General features: G+C 42.6%; 1 protein-coding gene across 6 annotated transcripts in view; it reads left to right on the top strand.

Annotated features, from left to right (window-relative positions):
• The window catches only part of LOC144469657 (uncharacterized), a 50,250-nt gene that overhangs the window by 17,588 nt on the left and 19,674 nt on the right, over nt 1–12,988 (top strand). For 4 of the 6 annotated variants that reach the window (XM_078180155.1, XM_078180158.1, XM_078180154.1 and 1 more), the window contains exons 3-4: nt 1,824–1,908; nt 2,478–2,601. In XM_078180155.1, coding sequence (XP_078036281.1) covers nt 1,824–1,908; nt 2,478–2,601 — 209 coding nt within the window. Of the gene's footprint in view, nt 1–1,823; nt 1,909–2,477; nt 2,602–8,391; nt 8,874–10,672; nt 11,723–12,988 lie in introns of those variants that run through there. The other 2 variants (XM_078180159.1, XM_078180156.1) reach the window with 1 other exon arrangement.

The following is a 12,988-nucleotide window of genomic DNA, read 5'->3' as shown; positions in this document are numbered from 1 at the left end:
AAATATTTCCGTATGTGCAACAAAAAAGCCCTTGGCTGCTAGGTTTTAAAATCCGACGCACATCGACATTTTTTCCTAGGGATAAAGTCTTATCAGAATCTCAAATATTCCAAAGATCCACTTTTTACTTTATTTCTCCGTAGACCCGCATCTTATCTAAAACTGGCGCACATTAATTCATTATACGCTGTCATGATAAACAGTTCCTAGGAAACTTGCGAGCCTTATCTCGTCTTTTAAAGTTCCAAGATTAATTTCGTTTTAAAGAATCGTGTTTCATTAAATACCGACCAGATTGTTTTACGATGATTAATCCTTTTATATCTATTCAGAAGTAAAAACTACTCTTTATGCCGCATATCAATTTTCTGGATCAGTTGCAACGCATAGAGATCGCGTGGAAAGTTACTTCTAGCGTTAACAGATTTAATAGGTGCGAAATAACGTCATAATTGTTCTGAATTTAGCATTGAAAATTTACTTTTATTCATTGTATCGCTAAATTAAGTATTAGATGTGGTATTTCATTTAACGCAATCATAAATTACTATACCAATTTAAGAACATGTAACACAGTTGAGAGAAATTGAGATTTTTTATCGGTCAAGAGAACGGCTTAGAACGTTAAAACAACCTTCGAAAATACTAATCTGCACAAAGATCTACATATAAACGTGAAACGTTCGTTTCGTGCAAACGTTTTTGTAGATCCTCTGTCAGCCGCTTGTTTCGAAGCATTTCCTTTTTCGCGGGAATCCCGTGCATTCGCTGTTAGGCTGTTCTCTGTCATAAACCAGCAGGCAACTGCACCCTGTTTGTCGATGGTCGTCGCTCGAGCCACGACTGGCTGCGCTTTTCTGCTCGTCGTCTTTCGGCGGTTTACCCGTTTCCTCTCTTTTAATCCCGCTGCCCTCACCCCGGGGATTTGATTATTTTGCGAAGCGTGCTGATGGTCGCGGAAGGGAAGATGCAACGGCGCTCGTTGAAGAGCACTCGAGGCATTGCGCTGAGCGGGGCCTGGAAACGCTCGGCGCATCGCGAAATACTGAACGACGAGTGGGAACGCATTTTTGTTTTATTTGATTACACACACTTGAGGGAGAAAGAGAGTGTTGTGAACCAGTTGGGGGACCAGTGATTTTTAGGGAAAATTCGACGGTCATCTGGAGAGGACCGTTGCAAAAACGTGAAATTATGCTCGCCCCTGTGATACTGCGGAACGGTGCACTTCAAAGTTCCGAAGTCACGATCGAATGGATTTTTATTTCAGAATCGAACAGAGTGGCGAGCGTTTGGTGACCTTGCCTTGAACCGTTTATAGCTAGCCTGGAAATAGGACTTGGTTTTATGTACAGTGGCTCTAGAAAGTTTCGGTAGGGGAGCTATGAATGAGACACTTTTATAATAAAACAGAATAGAAAATTATATGACCTACTTAATTCTAAATTCTTAATTCTTATTTTGTGATAGGTTGGTTCGTTCACTGTCATCTCCCCGGTGTCTTTTTAATTTTTCTAAAAAAGACTCAGTTGATTGCATTACAAATAACTGTTGCTCCTTCGATTTGTTTTCGAGCATAATTAATTTTATATTAAATGATGAACATATATTCTTATCGTGTAAGATTTTTGCATAAAAATATTGACCCTATCTAAATAAACTGGAAAACGTCGAAAACTTCTTGAAATTAATTTTCGAAGATCGTTAAAAGTTGGAATCCTCTGTAGTAGTGTCCCGATACAAATGCATAAGTAAATGATCGAGTCTTCTCCGCTACATTTCACGCTCCGATACTAATTCTGGACGAAACGATTGTGTTCCAGGAAAGCACTTGACAGACAACGTGATAAGGCAGCACGAAAGAATCAAGAACAACGAGACAGTGCAGCATCCCCTGTCCGAATACAAGTAAGTGCTACATTAAACTCCGGCTTTGAAGAAGCTTCCGCGTTTTCCTCAAAGTTCCATTCACCACGCCATAAGAGTGTCTCCTAATGCGCGCAATTATCGTCGGCACGGTGTTCTGCTCCGTTTCATATCGCTGCATGCCGCGATTCATTATGCGCATTCAGTGCCGGGACACTTAACGAGGCATAGAGACTTTGTAATTTGTTTTCTTGCACTCGCACCATTTTTCCTTGCTTTTCCATTAACACAGAAATCGTATATCTGTATCGGCATTCGTTTGCGCGAAATAAAATTGAACAAAGTACTTGATAACTCTTGAAAGATATTATCAAGGTTTACAAAGAATTAAAACTTTGAATCAAAAGATTAACGTAAACTGTTTATAAAATGATAATGAATCGGAAGAAGTTTTAATAGTAATAAAAAAATCAACAAAATTTATCTGATGCTATCCGGTATTTATGTGAAGCGTGATCTGTAAAAGGAAGACTTTGCTTAAAGAGACGGCGAATATTATGTTCTATTCGAAAGTATTGAATTGGCCTTAAAAAGAATGATTTTTATTGCAGTAATTTTCGATTTCAACCGGGCTTCTATCAGAACCTGGACACCAGCGAGGGCATACATGCCGGAGAACTGACCAGTCGTCTTCTGACCTGGAGAAGCCGAAGTCACAGACCGGTGGTTCTGCAGGTAAGCTGGTTCGATTTCCTGTTGCTTCGGATCTCCATGGTACATGGACTCGGAGATTTACGATTAAAATAAACCGAGTAATTACCGCGATCCAAATCTGGTTACGTTAGAAACGCATTTATTTGAAATATTATATCAACTAACATATAACTTCATTTCATAATTATTTCAATGCCTGTACGATTACTTTCAAGATAACATTATTTAATATACTGTTTTCGATAACATCTTATTTTATATTAATTTCCTTTTTATTTTATTTTGCATCATTGGACGACACGGATGAATCGTAAATTAATTTCATTGTTCAAGAATTTAACACAGAATTTGAAACTGATCACGGAAGAATTGATTCGCGTGTTTCACTTTTGGATCGCAATTATTTTCAGATTATGTGTCATTCGGCAACGAGCAGTTAATTAATTTTAATCGAAAATTTCGCTCGCACGTTTCGCCCGTCAGTAATTAATACGATGTTGCCAATCTTTCGGCATTTCATAAATATTACCGAACATTCCTCGTCAACGTGCGCATTAATGCACTTACGCTATAAGCGATGCACATGCCGTACAGTGCATTAATGACCATGATACGCTAAAGTGGTGAACAAGGTAATGCGCAGCATCCGCGTGCTGAAATATCACGACTGGAATATGAGACTCGTCTTCGTCGATGGACATTTTTCTGAAACGAAAAATTAGATTGTCCCTCGATTGCCTTCGAGCCAAGAGACACTCCCGTTATCGATTGTGTCTCTCTCATTGGTTTAAACTGCTTTAATTAACGCGCCGAGGTCGCCGGAAACGTGCCACGAAGAAACCAAAGAAATATTCGATTCTCAAGCATTAATTGACCAACGCGTGCTCGTTCCTCATTGGCCAGCGTTCTTCGTCAGTAACTCACAAACAAAGCCGCGAATTGCATTTTCGCTGAGGCAAAAGTCACGGGAACCCCCTCATTCACGGAAGTAACATCGTTTTGGGGCAACCTGTATATTCCGACAAATGATCTATTATATTTGCACAAAACTTCGACGATGATAGTAACATTAATAACAAAGTTAAAGTAACTGCCGCATTTGTAGTGGTGGGCGAATCGCTGTATACTAATTAGTTGGTTTATTTGCGCAGCTTCCGAGTTGCATTCACTATCAAGGTCACCCCAGTATCAATGAGGGATTATAGCGCACCGCTGCGTGCACTTTTAGCCTGTACAGTGCACACGCCTCGCGTATTTATTTGCCGTCTTTCTTTTTTCTGCGTCATCCCCTTCGACCGAGAACGGGGGCGGGTATGGTGAAATCGCGAGAAGGGGTGGCATTTAATTCGTGAGCATGCGCTACGACCATAGGGGAGTTATTGCAGAGGGGTTGCCACTCTTTGAGGTGGATGTTATTGATCAGAGCTTCTTCTGCCCTTCGAAATGGCTCAAGTGTATCACGCCATGGGGCATCGAGCTCTTTGACTCCATGTTCGGCATTTTTCTTTCTCTGCCTGCACTGTAATCCGTACACAAATCCAAGAAGAACTTCTCTTAGAGGTGTCTAACAAATTGCTCTAACTAGATATCCCCATTAATCTCCTGTACCGTGATTTCAATTGTAATTGCGACGATTAGTATTCCTGCTTCTTGCATGCCTTGATTTATTTTTTATTATTGTTGAGAATCTTTTATTAATTCTAGCACTGTCGGCATCTATTATTCGATCTTTATTTACTTTTTAATATTATTCAAAATTTAGAGTTATCAATCTAATTATCGTTCCTAGCCAGAAGAATCTAATTTTGTTTCAATTTAAAAAACCTTTGCCAGGAGTGTGACAAAGCTAGCTATGTTTATCAATTATTATAGAATTATGTGAAGGTTTCAGTTGGCGTGGTAAATTATGATATCAGAAATACGTTTCTTCCATAAATTTTCCTGATCGAGACGTGCGCCCGAGATTTCCAATTGTTATTTACGAAAATAGGATCGCAGAGAACGTCTTCGATTTCATTATCTTGATTAACTTTCCGACAAGTTTAGCGCCGTTTCCGACGTCCCTTTTCTGCCATAAATGTCAAAGATATTTAGGAGGGTTCCCATTTAGGTGCCCCACCCAGTGTATCGATTTTTCAAGCAACACGTAATTCAGGAACAATTTCGAGTAGCAGCGGAGTTCCTTGCACCCTCTACGAGACGGTCATGCCAGTATTCGCGTAAACACAAGAGGAAAATTAACGATACAAGATTAGCAGTGACAAAATATATATTTTAAATGCTCCTCATACATTTGTAAGATCAATGAAGCATTTCAACTAGCATTTTAAAAATAAATGACTATTTGAGATTAAACATGTACAATAGGGTTGTGGGAAACGTTATTTGCAAATATCTACCTGTTAGTTGAAATATTCTTTACCTATGTTTGGTAGCGATTAGTCGTTGCGCGAAGGATTTGCATTGTATGGAAACACTTTTGTGTCGTGTTTATCGCGACAAAAAATGGCTATCCGGGATAAAGAGGCGCTCGAAAGCCGCGGGCTCTGATAAAAAGACAGACCACCGAGAGGGAAGAGGATCGCACACCGAGAAACACGACGATAAGGAGTACACCGATATCGAATAAAGAGCGTCGATGTTGCTGCTTCGTTCGTCGGTTCGTAGCATCGCAGTTCATCGCTTCCAGTCGACACGTAAAGGCTCGTTAATCCGTTAGTTAATCAAGGAAACTTCCGACAGCGACTAGTCTTCTAACGAGGAAAAGAAAAAGATGGTTTTCTGATCGGATACCAGAGATAAGGACGGTCAACGATCGCGAGATAAAAGAAATTCGAGGGGAAGAAAAACCGGCGGCAAAAAAATTCGAAAGCAGTAGGAGAAAGAAGACCCGCGCCGCTTTTTGTGGGCGAAAGGATACGGTCTTGGCACGGAACCGTGTAGTCTGTTGTGTAAGAACGAGAATTTTCACCGTTTTATTCAGCCGCGAGCTGCTGCTTCTTTCATTCAGAATTATTAGATATTTAAATCGTACGTTCGATACATTGAGATTGACAAAATGACAAATTTATACATGTAACATTAAAGCATCGTTGCGTTAGGTTCACTTTACAGATCCATTTCTTAGACACACATTATAGATTCGTTCTTTGACTCACATTTTTGAATATGCAAGTCGCGTATTAGATGTACAGAGTGCCTCGGTAACTCTGTTACAGAGCGATATCTCCGTCATCGATAATGATAAGAGGAGATGCTCGAGGAACAAATTGTTTGTTTCAAAGGGACGCATGATTTGGTGGAATTTGTTTTCTTTTCAAAGATCATCAATGCCATTTATATAAAGTTGTATATTTCTATTATTATATAACGATAAATGAGATCAAGACGATTCTGCGATCGCGACGGAAATGTTCTTCGTTGATTGACATTTTAAAAGGAAGGAATCCGATACAATTGATCGCAGCTTGAAAGGATAACGCGTTTCGCATACTACTTAGTGGAATTTTTCGGTCACGGTTGGTCGCAGAAACGAACTAGAACTGGACTACTGCTTTCTAGGACACGGCGAACGAAGACGTTTTATGTATTTACGGAACGATTCGGGGCTACGCGGTGCATTAATGTTTTCAAGGTATTATTGACATATCGCGTTCGGTGTATCGCTCGGTGCATAGCTCGTTAAACGCTAATTACTCCGAGTGGCGTACATAGGGGGGACAATTCGGGACGGATAATGGGGAGGGAGGCGCGGTTTCATGCGAGGGAGCAGAAAAGAGAGCGTAATGCCGGATGACGTAAGAGTAATTCCGCACGAAAGATCAAGGTAAATCAATAACACGTTACGGTGCAGGCGGAAACCATGAAATCGCAACGCGAGCGGAAAGTGAAACAAAAACGCCGCAGAGATTTTATTATTTCCGCGTTTAACTTAATGAGAACACCGTGAAATCAAAGTTACGAATACCGACTAATCCCGGTGTATGCCAATTATGAAACGCGCGGCTTTGCATTATCAACTGCATTTACATACCGTAAAATACCTGACGACAAGATACAATAGAAAATTTCACCAGGCTTCATTTTACATGAAAATTAAATAAGTAAAAGATTTATTTCTAATAAAAAATAAATAGAAAAAAAATTATTAGATATAATTTACCTTCGGTGTTACAACAAATGTTTATTAGAGAATATACTGTTTCTTCTCTAATTTTATTTTTTTCAACGTGTCGTACGAAGAAGGAAATTTGCATAGAGGTACGCAGATTATATGATTAAGAACATAATGAATGTGAACGCATGACGAAATTTTGTGCTTTTTGCAATTAGTACAGCAGAAATTCAGAAATTCGTGACGGAGGGAATGCTATTTGTAGGAAACACCGTGTCTGTGTGTACGTCGTCAATTCGGAGACAGAGAAAATTTGATGCGCCACTCATTTAAATTTGCAAACGCTGTTAAAACAATTGAATTGAATTGGCACTTGCAGCGACGTCCGACGTACCGGCGATGCTATGTTCTAGCACTATTTATAACCACTTGTAAAAGGAAATCCCACTTAAATAACTATTCCAGTAATCACGTCGACGCATCGTGTATTATTTCACTAGATAACATTTAAAAATAGTTTCTCAAAACAATAGCAAATACGTCCGCTTAAAAAAAAAGATATTAAAAATACACTTATGCATCAAACGCTGGACAGAAACAACAATTGAACCGTGCACAGATTGTCAACGAATCCGCGAACGGGAAAAATTGAAATCGACAATTTCGCGGCGTGGAACAATCGTACACCACAATTTAAACAAACGCGGGTACGTTAAACATTGAAGTACGCTCCGAAAAATAAATTGCTCGATTATGTTTACGGGTGAATTGGTAACGAGCAAATTACCTCGACAAAACAACGGGCGCGGGCATATTGCATTAAAAAATACGCAGCGCGACAAAGGAACGAATTCGTCGGCCTGGAAAAAAAAATGAAAAGTTCGACGGAACACCGCCGAAAGTAATTAAAACAGAGATTAACGTGTCGGGGGGAAATGTTCCGAGCGTTTGCTTGTAATTCGGAGCAATTTCTGCACTTTCTTGATCGATGATCCATCGAAAAATAAGCGCATTTTGATCCATATCTTTTCTATTAAACATCACTTTTATCGTTCTTTTTCCATCATTATACAATCAGTTTCTACATTGCATGAATGTATCACTTCGTACACACGTGTAAAAACTTCTTGAAAAATTACGTCCGATATTAAATTCGTGACTCAGCGACCAGGAGACCCCCTATACGAGCCACCTGTAGAAATACACATACTACTTTTGTAGTACTCCTAATATACCTGGCCAGTTTTCGTGTTTTCGTACATTGTGCGGCGCCGGGCTGGCCCAGCGAAAGGGGCAGATCGAACACATCAGAGACTTTCCACGTCGCGACGGAGAAGGACAGTGAACTAGACAAAGAGAGAATAATGCAGCTACCAACCGGGCAAGAGAAAAAGAGAGAGAGAGAGAGCGAGCGAAAAAGAGAACCAGTAGGAATCACGATCGAGGGTGGAGTGGGGCAAGGCAGCGACTAATAGCGCGCGAGAGAGAGAGAAGGAGTTCAGTTTCTGAAGAGGAAAGGCGATGGTGGACCGAGAGCCGTGGTGGGACCAAAGAGAGAGAGGAGAGCGAATAAAGCTGCGAGTCGGAGAGAGACGGGAGCAGGCATTGAGTGAGTCAGTGATGGCGTACAGCAGCCAGGCCGAGCCCAGCTGTTCCTCGATCCCCTAACCTACGTCAGTTTATTTCAGCTACCAACACTACGAGGACCCTGGCGTGTCGCGTCGCGTCGCGTTCGTTATCAGCCAGCAGTCCTCTCTACATAATCGCCGCGACTTTCGCGTTCTTCTCAATCTCGTCTCTCCGCGACGCCGGTAGCTAAGCTGAGGTAAAGAGAGAAAAACGTGTAGCGAAACAGTGAGTCGATTGTGAGCGAAGTTTCGGGGGTCCAGGCTCGGAGGCAGGAGCCGGCTGACGGCATTCTCGGTTGTATGAATTGTCAGTGATGTTCGGGGGTCTTTGATGTCACCCTTTTCTCACTCGTGCAGCCAGCCGACCGAGGAAATAACGAATCGAACGTGACCTTTGTGCCGGAAGATTTTTACGCGGCGCGAGTGTTCGTCGGATCTCGCGCGGATCGAGAACGGTTTAATGATCCGCGGGGCAACAGCGATCGGATCTAGGGGGGTTCGGGTGGATCTTTGTGTCGTGAAGCAAGCTCGGGAGTTGTTGCGAGTTTCCTGTGAGTTCTCCGAGATTTTCGGAGTTTTCCTTGGTGGCTCTTTGTTGGATCTTGGAGGATAAGCTTGGATGCATTCATAAGGGAAGCGTCGGAAGCGCAGAGAGTATCCCAGCGTGATCAGATGGAGCAAATTAAAGCCGAAAACTAGTGCTAGATCTTGCAGGATTTTTCTAATCCAGTCTATCTTAACCTCTCAGGCACGGCTCGATTTTGCGCGAATAAAGTTTTTAGTAACTAAATTACCATTTTTTCTTAATATATATTTTTTCCGTATATCTATATGTATATAGTATTAATTACGTATATTCTTTTCTTAGCGTATTGTACATACACACTTTCACTGTAATCGTTTAGTTTAATAATTAATAAAATAATTGAGTCAAGCACGAAACATTCACGAAAGCCGCTATAGTGGCGCGCCGTGCCTAAGAGGTCAACCACTGAACTTTGTTTAAAAATGTTGTATTTACATAGAATATACAATAGAAATTCAGTAATACTAGCAGTGTTCAATAGAACGATAGCTGTATGGTAAATAGAATAAAGCGCGCACCTAGATGACGTAAGATTTCGATAGTCGAACGCGAATGCGCGTCTATAGTGAGTGGAGATCAAGGAAAGTTCGATCAGCGGAAAAGTCGGAATTTCTGTGGGAGGGAGCACGAGCAGGAACGTTGAACGAATATTAGGAGGAGGGTATTCAGTCGCGGAAAGAAGAAAGATTTCCCTACCTTATCAAATGCCGCAAAAGGTGCGTCCGGTCGATTTGCGAAACGAATGGAAAAACGTGGGCCGTGAACGAGCAACGGAGCGTACAGCTATAAATGGAACTCGCGAACGCCGAGACATTGACGTCTGTGTCGCAAGGAAAATTACATTCGATCCACGAGATTCGAGAAGACGCGACGGAATCGCGATTCCGACCACGGAACAGCAATTAACGACGTGCGACGATTGTTCGACGAATCAATCTTTCCTGGAATACACCACCTATCCACGATTGACGCTCGAACGGGTGGATTTTTTAACGGAAATAGAAACTTTCCACATGCTGATTGAAGTATCGAATGATTTCAAGCTGACGCCATTATTAAAATGCTAAAGATCCTCGGTATCATATATCATTTTCGTCCAATTAGAACGGTTGCATCGAAGCTGCGTCAAATCGAGGAACTTCGGAATAAGTCGCGTCGAATCGAGAATTTAATTATCCGATCGCTATAAAGAAGAAAAAGATTCACAAGTTATCGATCACCTCACTCCATTTAGTCCGACGTATTTCATCATCGTATATGGAAAGTATAATCCGCAAAGCGAGAAAGAAATCTCGCGAGACAGAAAAGCAGCGGAACGAGTAGTTTCTGGTCGCCGCACTCTCGTGCAGTTCTTTATGGTTTTCAAATCCGACGCTTCCCTCTCGAGTGCGAAAAATCAGTTTCTAACAGAGCGTGATTTAATCAGATATTAACGAGCAGAGTATCTATACGTGATCTGCATATGTGTAGAATAAAAATGTCTGCATTAATCTGCCCGACTTTCCATTCAGGCCATTTAATATTTTATTAATTATTTTATATATCAGAATTAAACAAACATTACTTGCTTCGCTCTAGAGTATATTTTTCATAATGTCTCGTGATCGAGGTATATTCTTCAGTCTCGAATTTGTTACAAAACATGTCTTTTTAGCCTGTAAAACAGTAGGACACGGCCTGAACGAAAAGTTTAACCCATGCCATCGTCGGTGCACGTGGCACGGTACGTGTATTAAGAATAGATCCACCTGTCCGTTTTTACAGCTGATTAAAATATTTTACCGCGAGCGTGTGAACAAACAGAACAAGAAAAACAATGAACCCGTTTCAAAACTAGCGCGTTCAACGTAAACCAGAAGCTCCGAAACGTCCCCGTAGCAATGGAATTACCAAAATCGAAACAGCACGGAAGATGCGGCGGGCTAGAACGCGAGTGAAAGTCGCGTGAGATTAAAAAGGCGTCGTAAAGCCAAGACAATACACTAGACTCGACAGTCGGCGAACTCTCGGAGGAGTCTGGTTCGCGCATCTGCGAGTCCTGAAGAAGAATAATAAGAATAAGAAACAGCAGAAGACGACAAGAAAGAAGAAGAAGAAGAAGAAGGACCAGCGACACGGGTAAAAGCCTCGGAGGAGTGGCAGGAGTGGGGGGTGAGAAATGCCAGAGGGACATTTTGAAAATCTTTGGTTCGACGCATGCGTGGGGACGTACTCGACGCCTGATGGAGCGCGATGAAGCTGCCCCTCGGTGGATGAGGAAGGGTCGAAACTCGGAGAAGAGTGGCTGTGTCTGATGGTGCGCCGACGTGGCTCGTGCCAGGACACCGGGCGTCGCGTCGCGTCGATCTAGGATCGTGTCGCGTATCAATTATTCGCGAAACAAAGCAGGAACGGACCTCTCCCGTCCCGGAGACATCGATCGAGAGGTGCGAAGAGAGAGAGATGCCGAGCGAGAACAGAGAGAACCAGCCGCTGCAGACCGCTTCCGGTGGCAGGCAGGACGCCTCTCCGTCGAAGGCCACCGACTCGGAGAGGACTCCTCGTGGCAGCTCGATGATCCCGCTCCCGAGAACCGTGCACCAGAACCCGAAGACCGTCAAGACCGAGAAGAACCGACTCAGGCTGATCATGGAGAGCATAGGACTCACCGACGTCCTCGAGAAGGAGAGGAAGATCACCGGCGAAGACAGATCCGAGGACTTTCGGCTGACCAGCTGCGAGCCGGCCGCGAGACACGCGGACGTCTCCTCCTACAAGTCCTGCAAGCCCTCCAAGATCTGCAGATGCTGCAGTTATCGGTGTCATACCAGAAAGGTGATTCCCTCTTTCTCCTAGCTCCGAGACTGCTCCGGTGCTCTTGTTTTCCTCGGTCAGCGCTCTGATCGATCATCGATGAAAATAGAGTCCAACACCCTGCGGGGTAAGACCATGCCGACTCGATGCTACGCAGAAAAGTTGACTTTGCCGGGTCGTCAAGCTGTCGTTCCTATCACTGCTCTTTCTACTTCGTCTTTCTTTTTTTTCGAGAATAGTCTCAGGTTCGGTATGCTAGTTTTTCGATCACGATAATATGTTCATATTATCATCGCACCGATGTGTCTTGTCTTTTTAGTTTGGTTTTTAGGGGCTGTCGATGTGACAGTTGATGGATTCTTTGGTTCTTCCCCGTGTTCTGTTAGAGGTTGTTGTAACGGAAGATTTTGGACTGTCGGCAAAGTTTTGGTGGTAGCAGCTTTGTGCAACATTCGTTGTTGGTTGTCTGGAAAGTTCGGTCAATTTCGAGATTCGGCTGCGAGCTTGTTAGAGACAATGCGAATTTTATGGTGGCGGGGTGTAGGGGCACATAAAACAACTGGAGTATTTGAACAACTCGGAATTAACTTTTCTCTATTCTTTTCATCTCGTCGAGATCTTTCAAAGGGAAAATGTCCACGTAACTCTTTATGACAGCAATTACAAGTTACAAGATTACAGCTGCGAACTAGCAGGAATATTTTAGATTATTAAAACCCTTGGCAGTCGAGTACCGACTCTGCGGCACCGCTAAAGATTATTACGTTATAAAATCAATTTTACATTATCATATAAAAGACTGTTGCAATATCGTATGCGTTAAGTAATGTAGAATAAAATAGAGGAGGTCAGAAGAACTATTTTGGATTTAGGGTTAAAATGACTTCGAAGTCGCCATCCTACACAACACCCGGACACCGGTTCCTCTCAGCATTCCTCGCCGCTCTGAATTCAATTCATAAAATCTCAGTCGGCCCCGGAAAATTAGTTCTCGCGCGGCCGCGTGTCGCAAGACGACAAATTTTCCTTTGGAAAATTCTCCTGCGGGGCTCGTTTGCCTTTGTGGTGCTCGGCATTGTGTTTTACGTTGTCTACAAGAGTCGAGTCCCATTCTTTCTTTTCTTCCTCAGGATTGCCTTTGTCCGGGTCGCATAATAGAGCGCGAGGAAGTCCGCCGTGCGATGCGATTTCGTGAAAAAATAATGCGGGCCATCCGCCCTTGATTTCTTCAATTCCCGTGCATCGTCTTTCTAATTCGATTCGTTGAACACGATGCTGCTCCTACAG

Source organism: Augochlora pura, chromosome 5, assembly GCF_028453695.1.
Source record: "Augochlora pura isolate Apur16 chromosome 5, APUR_v2.2.1, whole genome shotgun sequence".
In the NCBI taxonomy this organism is placed as follows: domain Eukaryota; kingdom Metazoa; phylum Arthropoda; class Insecta; order Hymenoptera; family Halictidae; genus Augochlora; species Augochlora pura.
This window is presented reverse-complemented; position numbering and strand designations above follow the sequence as displayed.